The 16,828-nt window shown below is 62.6% G+C and overlaps 3 protein-coding genes across 4 annotated transcripts; all 3 read right to left on the reverse strand.

Annotated features, from left to right (window-relative positions):
- Positions 1-936: 936 nt before the first annotated feature.
- LOC104691229 (ras GTPase-activating protein 4-like) lies at positions 937-10,795 on the reverse strand. Its single transcript, XM_039563144.1, is given in 23 exon segments — positions 937-1,121; positions 1,267-1,325; positions 1,421-1,541; positions 1,618-1,753; positions 1,846-1,983; positions 2,061-2,141; positions 2,144-2,322; positions 2,325-2,382; positions 2,487-2,624; positions 2,852-2,964; positions 2,967-3,037; positions 3,108-3,220; positions 3,417-3,481; positions 3,776-3,929; positions 4,014-4,137; positions 4,346-4,437; positions 4,517-4,648; positions 4,807-4,888; positions 5,170-5,299; positions 5,417-5,478; positions 5,763-5,876; positions 6,243-6,299; positions 10,650-10,795. Coding segments are annotated over 23 exon segments (2,406 nt in total). The 5' UTR covers positions 10,715-10,795; the 3' UTR covers positions 937-999.
- Positions 10,796-11,701: 906 nt separating this feature from the next.
- On the reverse strand, positions 11,702-14,800 carry LOC120411020 (uroplakin-3b-like protein 1). 2 transcript variants are annotated; one of them, XM_039563004.1, is made up of 6 exons: positions 14,700-14,800; positions 14,069-14,215; positions 13,748-13,979; positions 13,580-13,656; positions 13,134-13,260; positions 11,702-11,930 (listed from the first exon to the last, which is right to left on the reverse strand). In XM_039563004.1, the coding sequence occupies exons 1-6, from the start codon at positions 14,743-14,745 to the stop codon at positions 11,840-11,842; spliced, it is 720 nt and encodes a 239-aa protein (XP_039418938.1). In that variant the 5' UTR covers positions 14,746-14,800; the 3' UTR covers positions 11,702-11,839. The 2 variants fall into 2 exon arrangements, with proteins under 2 accessions (XP_039418938.1, XP_039418937.1); XM_039563003.1 differs by lacking the exon at positions 11,702-11,930 and adding an exon at positions 12,730-13,016.
- Positions 14,801-15,196: 396 nt separating this feature from the next.
- UPK3B (uroplakin 3B) lies at positions 15,197-16,624 on the reverse strand. The gene is made up of 6 exons (XM_039563165.1): positions 16,482-16,624; positions 16,181-16,400; positions 16,016-16,092; positions 15,684-15,804; positions 15,340-15,459; positions 15,197-15,212 (listed from the first exon to the last, which is right to left on the reverse strand). Exons 1-6 carry the CDS (start codon positions 16,597-16,599, stop codon positions 15,197-15,199), a joined length of 672 nt encoding a protein of 223 aa, XP_039419099.1. The 5' UTR covers positions 16,600-16,624.
- Positions 16,625-16,828: the final 204 nt, after the last annotated feature.

Raw genomic sequence — 16,828 nt, forward strand, 5'->3', positions numbered from 1 at the left:
CAGAGCCACCCGTGCGGCCACCGGCGGTTGCAGGAGGAGAACACACACCAGTGACGCCATCAGCGGTGTCCCCACTGCAGACACGGCCGCGGTGCCCAGCCGAAATGGCACCAGCAGGGGCACTGGTGACAGCACCACTGCCACCAGTAACACCAGCAGTGCCGTGAGCAGAGACCCCAGGGATGCCACCACTGCCAGGCAATAGGCCACCAGCAGAACCCCCAGTGATGGCACCAGTGCTGCCACCAGTAGAGCCACCAGCAGTGTTTTCACCAGGCCACCAACAGAACCGCCAGCAGCAGTAGGGCCATCAGAAATGGCAGCAGCAGGGACATCCAGCGATGGCACAGTGCCGGCAGCAGCAGGGACATCCAGCGATGGCAGCGGTGCCAGCAGCAGCAGCAGGGACATCCAGCGATGGCAGCAGTGCCAGCAGCAGGGACATCCAGCGATGGCAGCGGTGCCAGCAGCAGCAGCAGGGACATCCAGCGATGGCAGCAGTGCCAGCAGCAGGGACATCCAGCGATGGCAGCGGTGCCAGCAGCAGCAGCAGGGACATCCAGCGATGGCAGCAGCAGCAGGGACATCCAGCGATGGCAGCGGTGCCAGCAGCAGCAGCAGGGACATCCAGCGATGGCAGCAGCAGCAGGGACATCCAGCGATGGCAGCAGTGCCGGCAGCAGCAGGGACATCCAGCGATGGCAGCGGTGCCAGCAGCAGCAGCAGGGACATCCAGCGATGGCAGCAGTGCCAGCAGCACTAGCACCACCAAGAGAACTCCCCCAGTGTTTTCATCAGGCCACCAGCAGAGCCACCAGTGAGGCCACCACCAGTAAGGCCACCAGTGGGATGCTAAGAGATGTCACCAGTGTAAATGGCACCAGTAGCACCACCAGTGCCCGCCCCCAGCCCCAACAGACAGACAGGACACGGCTGCAGGGTACAAAGTGCCTTTATTGCCTCGGCCGCGGTCCCCCAGGCGGGAGGACTCTGGGTCTCTCACGTCTGCAGCTGCAGCAGGGCCGGGGCCGCGGGGGCCGGGGGCTGCGCCCGGCGGTGACAACTCTCCAGGTCCCCCAGCACCGCGAAAAGCTGGCTCAGCCCCTCGGGCAGGGCAGCATCTGCAGGAGAGGGTAGGGACAGTGAGACCCCACAGTCTCCCTGGAGTCACCCCCAAACCACCACAGCCCCTTGTGACCCCTGGGGACATCTCCCAACCAGAACACCCCCAATAGGAACTCCAAAACCCCCCCACCTCCAACCTACCTTCACCCCGAGGGCCGTTCTGGGCATCCTCGGGCTCCAGCAGCTCCCAGTACTTTTCCCTGGGGAGAGGGGGAGGAGAGGGACGGGCCCTTGGCAGGAGGATGAGGGGCTGCAGGAGAGGTGCAGGGGGGGTCTCCCGGAGGCAGGAACTCACCTGAGGGTCCCCCGGAGGCCCTGGAGGTGCTGGAAGAGGCGCTGAGCCTCCACCGTGGGGTCCAGGGGGTCACTCCAGTCCTGCAGGGTGACGCCGTGCCGGGTCCGGTCGCATCCCAACCCTGCGGGGCAGCAGGGTCACCATACAGGGAGACCCCTCCAAGAGCCCCGAGGGGCTCCGGGGCCACCTCCCTGTACCTGTCCTGTCCCGCTGGTGGCAGCAGCTCCATTTGTCCCCACGGAAGACGCCGGGGTGGTAGGAGCGGAGCACGCGGGGGTTGTTGCCGCACACCTTGCGCAGGGCTGACAGCCACTGGTTCAGCTCGTTGACACACTGCGGGAGAGGGGACAGGCAGAGGAACCCGCGGGCTGCGACAGCGCCCGGGCTGCGACAGCGCCCGGGGTGTCCCCGCTGCCCCCGCCCACCTTGCACTGCAGGTAGGCTGTCTCCTGCTGCCCGCCCGTACCCATGTAGAGCACCTGCATGACGTGCGAGCTGCCGAAGCTCTTCTCCTCCACCTTCTCGGCCGCCAGGATATCGCCCAGGGCGATGGCACCGATACGCTGATGGAGGGGACACACACAGAGAAGGGGTCAGTGCCACCCCGCTGCCACTCCCCCGCCCCTCCAGCACCCCCTACCTCTGCACTGGGGCTCTTGCCGAAGCTGAGGGCTTCCCCGGTGAGGCAGAAGTGGAGTTTCTTGCCGGCGGCAGCAGCGAGCAGCGGCCCTTGCCCCGGGTCTTGGGCACAAGGAGCAGCCCTTCCTTCACCACGGCCGGCGGGGGCCCCAGCGGCCGCCCCTCACCCTCCTCCTCCCCCAGCTCCTCCTCCGTTCCCACCAGGCGGGTGATGAAGTCCCTCATGCGGGCGGTGCCCTGCTGCAGGGCGGGCAGCAGCGGGACAGCCACGGCTCCTTGGCGCGCCCGGCCGCCGGCTCCATGTTCCCGACCAGCTGGATGGCCTGGAGAGCCCGGGGGTGGCAGCGTCACCCCCAGGAGCCCCAGCTGTCCCCAGCAAGAAACAGCCAGGCACCCCAAAGCCTCGCCCCGGTGGCCCGTGCCGCACCTTGGCCAGCAGCAGCAGCGTGCGGCTGGTCCGCGCGTCCGCGTGGGTGTCCCGCAGCTGGAACAGCTTGGGGGTCATCACGGCCGGCGAGAAGAAGCGCAGGCAGAGGAAGCTGGTGACAGCCACAAATTTGGCGTGCTGTGACCACCGAGGGGGTGGGGAAGACACGTGAGGGTCTCTCCCAGCATGGGACAACCCCACAAACAGCGATGCGCCAGTGTCCAGGGCTGCTGTTTGGGCGCCGCTCGCTGCCCCCCTGCCCGAGAGCAGACGCCACTGGCCACAGCTGGGGACCACACCCAGAGAGCCCTGTCCCCTGGGGATGCCCCTGTTTGACCCCACACCGTCCCCCGCCGCAGCCCGACCTGGTGCTGCGGGAAGCGCTCCCCGACGCGCTGGAAGAGCTGCCGGAACGCGGCGCGGATCACGGGGGGACACGCCGGGGCCGACCTGACGATGGCGTCCAGGAGCTCGCCAGGTAGGACTGGAGGTGCTGGCGGCCCTGCTCGATCACCTCGCCCTCCGTCTGCACCCGGTGCAGCCCCGAGCACCTGCGAGCACCGTCACTGTCACCCCCAGGGCTGGGGCCACCCCTGCCCTGCCACCCCACGAGCCCCTTACCCGACATCTTTGATCTCCACCTTGCTGGGGTCCAGCTCCACGTATTTCTTCTCCTCGAACACGCGGGTGATGGTGGGTCCCAGGACAAAGTGCAGGTATGGCATCCCTGTCACCTGCCGAGGGACCACACAGGGGACGGTGATGGGCCGCAGGTTTGGCACCTGACACCCCCAGGGTCACCCAGTGGATTTTCTCCAGCCTTCCAGCCCCAGGGGAAGGCACAAGCACACCAGCCCTCCCAGTTCTGCCCCTGGGAACAGCCCAGGGCCAGGATGACTTGGCAAAAGCAGGTTTTGGGTGGTGTGGCACCTTGAGGAAGGACTCCATCGACTTCGAGGCCAGAGAGTTGCTCCGGAACAAAGTGTTGGGCTCACCTGCAAAACAGGAGAGGGTCCATGGCCTGGGAGACGGACACAAGCCATCCCTGGACAGCTGCATCAAGGGGGGCATTCCCAGAGGCTGTGCCCTGCCCCCCTGGCCATTTCCATGGGGGTTACGGGGATTTCCTAACCTCAAACCACCTGCTCCTCTACCAACCTCAGCCCATGAATTGCTGGGATGAACCCAGCAGATTCCACCTCAACCATCGCTCCCAAAAAATCCCCGCACAAGGCCCTGGAGGTTTTGCAGCCCCAGGAGATGATGGGAAGCCTCCACTCCAGCCTTACAGGGCTTGGCCAGCTCCAGCTCAAAGAGCAAGTCCAGGAACTCCTTGACCAGCCCTTGGCCCAGGAAGAGTTTGACCAAGTTGATGGCGACCTCCTGCCGGCACTCGGCCGTGGTGGTTTCGTCCAGGAGGGTGACCAGGTGCACTTGGCCATCCTGGAGGAGAGAGGCACCATGATGTGACAGCCTGAGGCAGGCAGACACCACAGCACAGAGCTGGGCTGGGCATGGACCCCTCACCTGGCGCCCTGACTTCACCTCCTGGCACAGGAGCTGCACCAGGGGCTGGTAGCAGTGGGAGGGAAGCACCGTCTCGTCCCGAAGCTTCACCTGCAGCTGCAGCGAGCCCAGGCTGCCTCGGCACCTGCAGGAGCACGGGGTGGGTGGGTGGGATGAAAGGATGGATGGGTGGGTGGGTGGTGGATGGATAAGTACTTCACCAAGCAGGTGGCCCAACACTCTAAACTACCCCTCCAAAGGGATGATGCTTCCCAGGAAAATCCCCTCCCTAATGCCCCTGAGGACACTGGGACCCCCCCCAGCACAGCCCAACACCCTCTGCCAAAACTCACTCGTCCTCTATCGGCTTGGACTTGTCCGGCCACAGCCTGAACCACCCCTCCTCCTGCCCGGCCGCCTCCAGCCCCTGGACGCTGAACACCACCTGGGAGGGGAAGGCAGGAGAGGGCTGGGTGTGCAGCTGGGCAGGACCCTGGCAGCAGTGACAGGGTTGGGGGGCTCACCTTGCCCAGGAAGTCATTCCTGCCGACGAGGTCCCAGTCCCACACCTCCACGCAGAGCTTCTCCCCGGCGGGCTCGGCCAGCTCGAACTCGAAGGTCTCGTTCCAGCGTGGGTAACAGGATTTCTTCACCACCTGCAAAGGCAACAGGTTTTTGTCCCCTCGCCAGGTGAATCTGTCCCTCAGGGACACCAAGCTGGGGGTGCTGGGGGACAGGGATGGCTCCTGGCTTCCCCGTGGGTTGATTCCACCTGCACCTTTGGCAGGTTGGGGATGGCTGAAATCGCACTCACGGTGCTCTCCTGTGTCTTCCCGTTGTAGCGCAGGCGGACAAAGGGGTCGGAGGCACCATTCCTGTCCTTCCTGGCCAAATCCCTGCCGAGAAGAGGGAGAATTTGCCAGCAAGCTCCCAAAATACCTACGGGCACCCATGGCACCCACTCCCCTCTCAAGGAATCTCAAGATATATGTCCCAAAGACCTACAGATGAGGTAGACCCTGCCCCAGCACCCCCGTCAGCTGCTGGCTGGTGAGGAGGATGCTCTGCACCCAAGGGACCAGATACACCAGGGAAACTGAATCATGGAGCAGCTGGGACTCACCACCCCTGTCCCAGCTGCACACACAGCCCCTGTCACCCTCGTGTCCCCTCTCACCTGGCCTCCAGCACGGAGCAGCGCAGCCGCCGGCTGCCCTGGCTGCCCAGGACCTCCACCCGCAGGTGGATCTCCCCCTGCACCTCCTCGTCAGGGTCCACCTCACTGAGGCTCATCCAGCCGCTGTATCCTGTGGGAAAAGGGGGGATCCCCATGGAGGGGTCATTGGGGAACCCCGCAGGACCAGCTCGTCCAGCGGGTGGGAGATGGGTCCCTGCTGGGACCCCCCGGCCACTCTGTCCCCTACCTTTGGGGTGCTCTGCCAGCATGTCCCGGGTGATGCAGACCTTCCCAATAACGTCATCACGGCTGGAAAACAAAAGTGGGAAGCAGGACATGGCGCGGGATTGGTGCCCAGGCAGGACAGCCCCCGCTTTGGGGGATCCTAGACGGGGGCCACCACGGTGTGTCTGTCCCCATGGAGCACATCAGCCACCCTCTGGACAATAACCTCGGGAATTAACTTCACCCATTTGTGTCCCAAAGCCCAGGGCAGCGTGGCCAGAGGTGGATTCTCTGGTGTCTACACTGGGGCTGAGCATGCACAGAGCCAAAGCAACCAACCGAGTCCGCAGGCCAAGCCCCCACCATACCTGAGTGCATCCTCATCCATGACGTAGATGGAGATGCTGTGGAAACTGGGCTGGAGCTGCACCTCGTACTCCTCCCCCCAGAACGGGGACAGCGTCTTCCACACCGTGGCAGTCCTGTGGGGCAGGTGGCACTGGTGACACAGGGGACAGGGCTCCCCTTCTGGGGACCTTCCCAGCTTTTGGGAACACATGGCTGGGGGCAGGGATGAGTCTCTGTCCCTGTCCTTGTCCTGTCTCGTGGCTCTGGGCTGGCAAGACACAGGGGTGGCTTATAGGGGAAGAGGCCCATGAGCTGTTAGACCCCCTTGTGTCTGCAGGAGCATCTCAGCCCAAAGCAGGGAATAATAATGAAAGATAAATAATAATAAATAATGATCTTAACAGTAATGATAATAATAATGTGCCTGCAGCAAATCTGCCAGGAGCAAGGTTTGGGGCTCCAGCAGTTTTAGGGACCAGCCAGTGACCTGGGCCACTCACCTGATGATGGCCTCATCGTCGATCTTCACGATGCAGTACGGGTCACTGCTCCCCGTGCTAGAAGGACAAGGGACAGCTCTGTCAGTGCCACCAGCCACAGCCTGGCCACCACCCAACCCACAGGGCTCTATGGCCATGGGTGACCAAAGCCTTCAGCCCTGACACCCTCACAGAACGGAGACCTCGTAGAGACAAAGCCCCGAGGGAAAAGCTGGGCTCCAGAGGCTCCAAAGGCTTCCACGGGTGGACTTGGCCACAGCTGCCAGCACAGGGTGACCCCGGCTGCGCTTCCAGACCGGGGACACTCCTCCCTGGCCGTGTCCGGCTGCTGCGTCCTGCTGGCAGCCAGAAGTGGCTTTTCCTCTTCCACACAGGAAGGCAAGGAGCAAACAAAACCCACCCTTTCCCCAAAGCAGCTTCAGGCACCTGCAGCCCAATTTCACACACCAGGAGTGAGGCCACAGCAGCCTCCTCCAGCCCCAGAATGTTCCCAGACCCCCAACACCACTGCAGGGATGGGGACACCCCTAGGGACACCCCCAGGGATGCAGAGGGTGTGAAGGGCAGTGACCACCATGCTTTGACCATGCTTCCTCCCTGGGGACAACCCAAGTCATCCTTGCCCAAAAATAATCACGGCTGTACAGCTTATTGCCCCGGTTCATCAGAAACAGGGTCAGGGGTGGGGACTCCAGCCAGGGACAGAGGAGATGGGACCTGGGGGCTGGCCAAGGTCATGGAAAGGCTGTGGCTCCCATCCCACTGGCACGGAGCAGCCTGCTTGGAGCATGGATAACTCATTAACACCAACCCCAGTGGCACTGTCAGCCAACGACAAATGTCCTGGGGAAAGGGAGGATGCACGGGTGGGGGCTTGGGGACCCCAGGCATTGAGTGATTTCCACATCCCAAATCCAGGGAGGCTGAGAGCCAGCTGCTGGGGGGATTGAAAAGGTTTTGGGGGCAATTAAAAAAGTTTCAGGGGATCCAAATGGTCTTTGAAGGGACTGAAGGGCTTGGAGGGGGCTGAAAGGGTTTTGAGGGGGACTGAAAGGGGTTTTGAGGGGGATTGAAAGGGATTGGAGGGGGACTGAAATGGTTCTTGGGGGAGACCAAAAGGTGGTTTAGGGGAATCAAAAGGGGTTGGAGGGCACTGAAAGGGTTTTGAAGGGGGACTGAAAGGGGTTTTGGGGGATTCAATAGGGGTTGGAGGGGACTGAAATGGTTCTTGGGGGAGACCAAAAGGTGGTTTAGGGGAATCAAAAGGGGTTGGAGGGGACTGAAAAGGTTTGGGGGACTCCTTGCCCCGCTAAACGCGGCTGCAGGGGTTTCTCTGGGCTGTGCATCCCGGGTACCACAATAACATCCGTGTTCCCAGGCGCTTCCATCCCTTTGGCCCCGCGGGGCTGGCAGTGCAGCAGGTTGCCAAGAGCTGCTCGCCGGCTCCCGCTCCCATTCCATCCCAGCCGCCCTCCGGAGAGGATTTTTAAGGAGAGCCGCGGGTGAAGTGCCATTAATCGGAGCCCATTGCTGACATTTCCTGCCTTGTGCAAACCATCGGGGATGCCGGGAGCGGGCAGGCGGAAAGGGAGCAGCTGCCCGCTCCAGCCGTGCCCGGCAACGCGGGGCTGCCCCGGACGGCACCGGCAAACCCTTGTCCCCAGCGCGGGGACATCCAGCACAGCCACGACCCCCGGACGCCGCGGAGCCGCTCAGGCATCGCGTTTTTCCAGGGATTCAAGCACAGGATGGGAAGAATCCATCCTCGGTGGGAGGTGCCCGAGCTGCCACGCGAGGCGCAGCCTTTAGATGAGGATAAATCCCTGCTCCAAAGGCAGGCGCTGGGTGACATCGCCCGCACAGAGCCTCTGTCCCGGGATGTCGCGAAGGGATTTGTGGCGCTGCGGGCTCGGTGGGTGCGGGGCTGGCCTGGGCACCCACCCCGGCACGCTGGGGGCAGGGAAGGAGCTGGAAAGGGGAAGGCCGGGCTTTGGAAAGAGGAAATGAGCACAGGCAGGACTGGGGGAAGGGGGAAGGAACCCGCAGCCACCCCTCCGGCAAAGGAACGGCGGAGGGCTGGAATTAAAAATTAACTGGTGTAGGCAGCAGTGCTGCTCTGCCCTGGGGGGTGGTGATAAAATAAATAGAAATTTAAATAAAAAATAGAATTGAAAAGGAAAGACAAAATAGAATAATAAATTGAAGAAAAATAGAATAAAAAATAAAAGTGAATTTAAATATAGAATAATCAGTTGAAGAAAAAATAAAAGAAAAAAGAAAAGAAAAGTAGAATCAAAAAAAAAGAAAAATAGAATAAAAAATAGAGAAAAAAGAAAAAAGAAAAAAGAAAAAGGAGAAAAATAAAAGAAAAAAGAAAAAAGAGAAAAATAAAAGAAAAAAGAAAAAAGAGAAAAGAGAAAAATAAAAGAAAAAAGAAAAAAGAAAAAATAACACAATAAAAGAATAAATAAATGAAGAAATAAAAAAGAGAAAAGGGCAAAAATGAAAAAAAATTTAAAAGTAATAATAAATAAATAAATAAAAACAAGGAATAAAAAGTAAAAAAGTGAAAATAAAACTAGAATAGATTATAGTAAATAAAAGATTAATAAATATTGTCATTGTTTATTACCCAACATAAAATAATCCGATAAAATAAATAAATAATAAAATAGGAATTCAAATAAAAGAAATTAAATGTCGCATTAAAAAAATCAATATTAAGTAAAATAAATTTAAAAATTGAAAACCATTTTTAAAGAGTCAGGCAGACCCTTTCCTTTGCTTTCCTGGGATGAAGATGGGGGGAAGAGCCTCAGCTGGGGGGGGCTCCCGTAACTCCCTGTGCCAAATCCTGTGGGATCTGGGGGTTCCCCACGGGGATTTGGGGGTGCTCCATCACCTCTGGCTGTTGCCAGCAGGGTCTGAGCTGCCCATGCAGCGGGGACACCCCGCGGAGGGAATTCCCAGGAGGAAACCAGCGATCCCAAAAGCCGTGCCAGGGCAGGGAACCGGATCCCCTGAGCGGAGGGGAAGGGGCCGGGGCCAGACACGGACAAGGTCGCGCTCGGGTTTCCCTCCCCGCTGTCCCAGCCCAGCGCCACGTCCCAAAGCCACCGGTCCGGAAAGCTCCGCTTCAGGCGCTGTGGCACCCGGGGGGCTTCCCGGCTCTCCCAAAACCCAGAGCCTGCCCGTGCTGGGTCAAGCTCCGGCGGGGAGTTGTGCCAAGGGATTTAAAAATCAGGCCCTGACACACGGGATTTAAAAAAAAAAAAAAAAAAAGACAAGAAAGAAAAAAAAAAGTCATGTTTCTTTCCTTGTTTATCCTCTTTTTCCATGACGGCTGCAGGGATTTTTGCTGTTTTTCCGGCTGCCGAGCGCTCCTCAGCAGCTTCCCGCTGCCTTGGTGGTGGCTGGGGACACCCCGGCGCTGTCCCCACATCCCACCCCATAAGGGCCAGAGCGATGAGGATAACACCGGGATCCGCCGGGAGGGAAATCCCGACCCAAGGGCTGCCCCCCGCACCTCAGCCAGGTGGGATGGAGCCGGGAATGGAGACACAGCACCGGGGCAGCCGCTGCTCCTTTGCGGATGGATGTACCGGCTCCTGCTGCGCGTCCGGGGGTCCCTGCGGGGTGTCTGTGTGGTGGGGACAGCCCTGTCCTGTGGCAGCACAGGGGAAGCCCCCAAACTGGGAGCACTGCTTGGGGTACCCAAAACACTGCTGGGGGTATCCCAGAGCACGGGGTGATCCTGGGGGGGAACCTCAAACCCATCCCCGGGGGGTGTCCCCAAATCGGGGGGGAACCACAGCACCCCTGAGGGAGCCCCGAAAGCGCTGCGAACTTTTGGGGGCACACAAAAATTTCCTGAAGGGAACCCCCAGAGCAAGGGGGATCTCAAAGCCACACTGGGGGAACCCCCAAAGCAAGGCAACCGCTAAGCCATCCTGAAGGAAACCCAAAGCAAGGGGGATTCCAAAGCGATCCTGTGGAGAACCCCCGAAGTACATGCACTGCTGGGAGGTACCCTAAATCTACCCTGAAGGGAACCCCCAAAGTAAACACACCGCTGGAGGGGACCCTAAAGCCACCCTGGGGGGGAACCCTCAATGCAAGGCAACTCCAAAGCCATCCTGGAGGGAATACCCCAAGGGGTGATACCCCAAAAGGGGATCCTAAAGCCACCTTGGGGTGAGCCCCTAAATCACATGCATTGCTGGTGGCCCCCCAAAACCATTCTGAGCAAGCCCCCAAAGCAGGGGGGACTCTCCAAAGCCGCCCCGAGGGTGGTGTCCCCACCAGGGACCTGTTGGGGGGACACCCCGCAGCACTCCTGGGAAAGAGGGGAGTCCCTCCGGGATGCCGCCGCCCCAAGCCTTTCCCGGCCCCCGCGGGGGCACTCACATGTCCTTGGCGGGCAGGTTCCTGCCCTCCACGATGCGGATGGAGAGGGCGCTGCGCCGGGCCATGGCGGGCGGGCAGCGGAGCGGAGCCGAGCCGAGGCGAGCCGAGCGGAGCCAAACAGCGGCCTCGAACCCGCGGCCCCGAGCACAGCGCCCATGTGCGGACCGGCGCCGGCGGCCGCCAATCAGCGCGCGGGGGCGGGGAAAGGGGCGTGGCCTAGCTCGTATCCCCGGCGCCCATTGGGTGGTTCTGTCGGCTGTCGGCGGGGGGCGTGGCCTGTGCGGGGTGGGCGTGGTTTCGCCGGGGTGGGCGGGGCCGGGCTCCCCGCGCTGCCGGGGTCCCGCAGGGTCCCCCCGCTGGGTCCTCTCGGTCCCCTCGGTCCCCTCCAGCACCCGGCACCGCCCGAGGCTCCGGGGCCGTGCAGCCCCGGCCTGCCCAGCCCGGCGCCCGCCTGGACTGGACCAAACCCACACCGGACTCCTCCGTGCCCCCCACGAGTCTGGGGGACTGCAGCATCGGCCGCTCCGCGCTGCCCTGCACCCCAAAACCATACCGTTTTCTTGGTTTTTAACCTTTTCTTTGTTTTTAAAGTACTGCACCTCCTGGCTGCAGCACCCCCGAGGGACAGGTGGCATTTCTAGGGACTTGGTGCCCTAAATACCAGCGGGGGGACGGGGAACCCCACTGCGAGACCCACCTGGAGTCGAGGACTCGGCCGGCACCCAGATCTGGGGCTCAGGGCTGTGCCGGCCAAGATGGTCCTTGGCATTTTCGCCGCGGGGACACTGCAGGGACACGCTGGGAACACACTGCTCTGTTCCTACAGCAGTGCCCCTCTGCCTCCCCCGCACAGGGCGACAGCAAGGGGACAAGGCGCAGTCCCCGCCACCATCCCACGAGCCTCCCGTGTGCCAGCTCCAGCCCCACAGGCGGTCGGGACCACATGTCCACCTCCAGCCACGGACGCGTGGCAGGTGACAACCCCCCCATAGCCCTCGAAGCCGCTTTGCAGGTGAAGCAGTTGTTTTATTTCGTGGCACGCGTTGTAGGGCGGAGGAGACCCGCGTTTGCCGGATGGAACCATCCCTCCGCTGCTCCCACGCTGATCTCGGCAGGAGTTAATCGCTGGATTTGCTTGATTTCCCTTGGCAGGGCTCCACGGAGGCGGCTCCGGCAGCGGGGGCAGGTTGCTAACACCCCTCCCCGGCGGCACAAGGACAGCCCGTAAGGGCGCTGTGACCGGGCTGGGGGGTGAACGTGATGCTGCCCTTGGCGCGGCGCCTGCGGGGGAAAAACGGGGCTTTTAATATTTGTACACCGGTACACACACACCTGCCCTGCCTCCACCCAAAACGGGATTGTCTCCAGCACCAGAGGGGTCTCATCCTGTCCGAGCTGCAGGATCAGGGCACCCACATCCCTCAGATCAGCATCAGAGACCCACATCCCCGTGTAGGATCAGGAATGATGTATCCGGTCCCTTCCAGCCGCTAGTACAGGATCAGCTCCCCCTCCCCCGCCCCAGCCCACTCCCCACCAGTGCAGGATCAGCCCCCACATCCCCCAGATCGGCATCAGGGACACCACCCAGTGCAGGATCAGACACCCCGCGGTGCCGATCCCCTCTTGGGGTCTCATGGCTCTCAGGGGAGCACCAGCAGCACCCGGGAAGGATTGGGCCAGCTCGGGGTGGGGGAGCCCCTCCTCCGGGCTTGGTCAGGGAGAGAGCTTTGTAGGATTAAAGGGACGCGAGAAACACCCCCCCTACACCCACCGCCCCCACCTCACGGGGCATTTCAGTGCCCCTCACCCCAGCATCAGGGCTGGGGCGGGGGGGTCAGGCTCCCCTCGCTGCCCTGCACCCAGGGGACTTTCCCCCATCCGAAGTGGGCACAGGTGGCACCGATGCCCCAGCTGGGTGTGGCAACGCCTCCCACTCCAGAGCATCCCTGGCCGCACCCTGCCCCGCGCGGCAGCTGTCTCCCACCCAGCCACGGGGCTCAGAGTGGGGGTACAGGGGGGCTATGGGGCTTTCCAGGAGGCTGCGGGAAGCATCGAGGAGTCACAAACAGGACGCACCGGCCGGGCAACAAAGCGTGCGGAAAAGCCTTTAATGTCCCTATCCACTGCCCCCGTCCCGGGTGGCAGCTCCACAGGGGTCCATCCACAGGGATGGAACGGGGGGGTCACATTTACACCCGAACGGGGGGCGCGTGGGGAGGGGCGGCGGTGCCGGGGGGCGGCGGGGAGGCGGCGGGGGCTCAGAGCCGGGCGGCCGGCTGGTCATAGACGTGGTGGGTGTTGTACCGCCGCACCGTCACCGACTCCGGCTTGCTGAAGGTGCTGCTGTCGCCGCACGAGTCCGAGCTGGGGAGGGAAGGCGGGGTGCGGGATGAGGGTGGGGACCAAGCGATGACGGCGTCACCCTCTGACGCCGGTCCCGCGTGCCCAGCACCCTGGGTGGGACTTGGTGGTGGCACTCACCAGAAGACGAGCATGGCCACTAGTCCGGCCAGGAGGATGGCGAAGAGGATGGAGAGGATGGTGGTGATGGCGATCATGCCGGCGCTGTGCCTGCTGTCCGTCGTGGAGATGCTGCTGGCTGGCTTGGCTGGGGAGAGAGCAGCAGGGGAGGGAGCAGGATGCAGGGATAAACACCCCGGAGTGGCTCAGGGGGTCCGGATGGGTGACGGCGTGTTCGTGTGTGCCAACACGATGTGCCATCACACGGTGCCACCCTACACGAGTGAGACCCGCGGCAGAGCCCTGCCTCAGTTTCCCCAGCTGCTCACAGGAACACTCACCCCAAACCACTCTTGCTTAGCATTCAGCCCCGTGGGACCACCCCACACGCCCAGGACCACCCCATATCCCCCCTGGACGGCTGCGGGCTGGGGGCGGGGGCAGGACGAGCGCCCCGGCAGCGGTACCTGTCCTCAGCATGATGGGCGCCGACCATTCTGTTTCAGCCACGGGCTCAGAGCCCTGTAAGGCGAGGAACTTCACCCTGGGATGGGAAAGGAGGTTGGCCACGGTGCCGTGAGCCGGGGGGCGGCCGGCAGCCCTTGAGGGGGCCAGGTCCCCCCGAGGAGGCTCACCGGTACGGCCCGGGGCCGGGCAGGGGGCCGTTGCAGGTGGGTCTCGTCTCATCCCGGGCGCAGCTGGTCTCGCTGCCGACGCGCAGCACCGTGATGTCCTCGGCGGGTTTGGGGCAGGGGTAGTTGGCCAGGGTGGCATTGAGGGTCATGTAGGCAGAGACGGACTTAGGGAAGCGCTGGAATGCGGTCTCGTTAGTCCCCGGCGCCGCGGTGTTGTTGAAGGTGAATGCGGCTGCAGGGGTGAGGATGGGGGTGAGGAGGGACTTGGTGGGCGGCACAGGGACCCCTGCACGCCCCCTGCCCCGGGTTGCTCCCACCTACCCTTGTCCAGGGCCACCACCAGCCAGATGTCGGAGGTGTCGTAACTGCCGAAGATGCAGCGGGGCTGGTCCAGCACGAAGGTGGAGGCGGTCGTCGTCCCCTCCAGCCGGGGGTTCTGGGTCAGAGCTGGCTTGTACGACAGACTGGCTGCGGTGAGAAGCCGAAGAAGTGAGGCAGAGGGTGCGGACCCCCCGCTGCAGCCCCGGAACGGAGGCTCTGACCGGCGGCCGCGGTGCCGGGGCTCGGGGTAGGGACAAGGACAGGAGGCAGCTGACCCCTGAGCCTCCGCTCCCCTCCCACGCCCCGGTTCGGGCTCAGACAAGTGTCTCATGAAAAGAGGAAGCAAAGAAACTCCGTTTCTTTGGGGGGCACCAGCTGCCCTATGCCTCCAGATTCGGGGGGGTCCTGGTGGACCCCAAAGGGGACCTCCAGAGAAACCCACACTGTGCCAGTCAACCAATACCAGTGACACCAGAGACTAGAGCTGACACCCAGAACAGGATCCAGAACAGGGGAGGCATCAGCTGCCCTACACCTCCAGGCTCAGGGGGATCCTGGTGCTTGTGCACGGGGGATCCCCACAGTGCCAAGGGGAATCCCGAGTCCATCCCAATGGCATCCTTGGACTCACCTATGGCGTGGGCCGCGGGCACGAGCAGGAGGAGCAGCGGGAACATGGTGCGGGCGCCTGGGTGCCGAGGGCGAGAGTGTGAGCGCTGGGGCTCCGCGTCCCCGTGGGACCCGCCTGTGGCCACCAACCGCCCACATTCCTGCAGCGGCCGCAGCCCCGTGGCAAACAGGTTGGGCTCGTTTCCCCGGGAGCGTTTGTTGTGTTTGAGCACCCGCCGGCGAGGCGTGCTGAGAATCGCTGCGTCTGTGGCATGGGTGGGTGAGAGCCTCACCCAGGCATTGGGCAGAGAGGGACAGCCCGGGGTGATGCGCTCCACAGACCCCACCGGTGCTAGCATGTGTCCCCCAGACCGACACCAAGTGCCACCAAGCCAGGGCCCCACGTGGTTTTTGGGGTCGGTGCCCCCACCCTCACAGCTCCCACCGTGCATGGCCAAGGACCAGGAAGAGGCAGTCACAGATGTAAAATCAGCTTTTACTTGACAGGACACTTCATGTCTAGTGGAAGTTGTCCCTGCCCATGGCAGGGGGGTTGAAACAAGGTGGTCTTTATGGCCCCTTCCAACCCAAACTGTTCCATGATTCTCTGACAAGGAGCAGGGGGTTGGGGGGAAGAGTGGCACAGCCCAGGGGGGCTACACCTGCAGCCAGGGGGCAGGGGCTGGGGCAGGGCCGGAGGGATGTGGTGGGTCCGGTAGGATCTGCGGATGAAGGCATCGGTCCCCAAATCCTGGTGGCACAGGGAGCCCCACACCTTGGCACTGCAGGGAGACAGAAGCAGAGGCATCAACTGGGGTCTGTGGGGCTCTGCACCAGCCACCCCCAAGGGGCCCTTTCTCCTGCAAACTATGGCAAACCCCCAATTTAAGAAAACAAAGGCTTTTTCAATGTTAAAAAGATCTCCATTTCTTTGCTGATGGGGTTGCCAAGTTAAGGTGCTCTCCTGAGGCCCCTGTGGATACTCCCCACCAGCAGCCCCCCATACCCCAGGGCTCCGAGCACGGCGGTGGCGAGCACAGCCCCCAGGCTGGCCAGGATGGAGGCGATGACCACCACATCACTGCCACGGCGAGTGGGCGCAGGGTCAATGGTGCCCGGGCTGACAGCTGGAAGGAGGTGGGATGAGGGATAAGGGGAACACAGGGGGCTCAGGGACGGTGCGATGGAAAAAGGAAGGATGGGGTGGATAGAGGGACCGGGGATCACTTCTCCCCGCAGGTTTTGGGGTGATGGCACAGGGCCCATACTGAGCCATGTGCCAGCACCCCAACCGGGCAGGTGCAGGGGACCCGCGGGGGGTGGCAGTGCCACAAGTACCTCTGCGCAGGAGGATGGGCTCCGACCACCGCGTCTCCGCCTTGGGGCCGCGGCAGCCCATCAGCAGGAACTTCACCCTGCGATGGGTACGGGGGTGATCCGGGGGGACGAGCATGCCCTGGGTGCCGAGTCACCCCAGCTGGGAATTGGGGGTTCCGGCCTTACCTGTAGGGTCCCGGGGAGGGCAGGGGCCCATTGCAGGGGTCCTGTCTGCCCTGGTCCCTGCACGCCGTGTCATCCCCGACCCGCAGGACGGGCGAGCTCGGTGCCGAGCACGAATACGCGGCCGCCGCCGTCTCCAGCGTCATGTAGGAGTGGGCAGTGGGCAGCTGCTTGTACGGGGGCACGTCAGCCCGGGACCGGGGGTTTCTGAAGGAGGCTGATGCTGCACAGCACAGATGGCAGCTGAGTGGCTGCGGTGAGGGTCCCCATGTCCCCTGCCCCTGCCGGAGCAGCGAGCGCTCACCGTTGGCAAAAGCCACCACCAGCCAAACTGCGTCGGAGGCATCGGCGTGGCCGTCGAAGACGCAGCAGGGCCTCTCCAGCGCGAAGGTGGTGGCAGTGACCTTGCCCAGCAGTGCCATGGGGGGTATGTGGGGCACATAGGGCAGCCGGGCTGGGGGAGTGGGCAGTGAGCGAGGGGACTTCTGCTCTGCACCGCTCAGCAAGCGCCTGACCCCAGCCCGCATCCACACCAGTGCTGGCACAGGCGGGTGTCACAAGGTGCCAGTATCAGGGGGACAGCACTGGTGTGGGGACCCCTAGCCAAGCTCAGCCCCATAACCCCATCCCTGGACAAACGCCTCGCAGCCC

This window comes from Corvus cornix, chromosome 19 (genome assembly GCF_000738735.6).
Source record: "Corvus cornix cornix isolate S_Up_H32 chromosome 19, ASM73873v5, whole genome shotgun sequence".
NCBI lineage: Eukaryota > Metazoa > Chordata > Aves > Passeriformes > Corvidae > Corvus > Corvus cornix.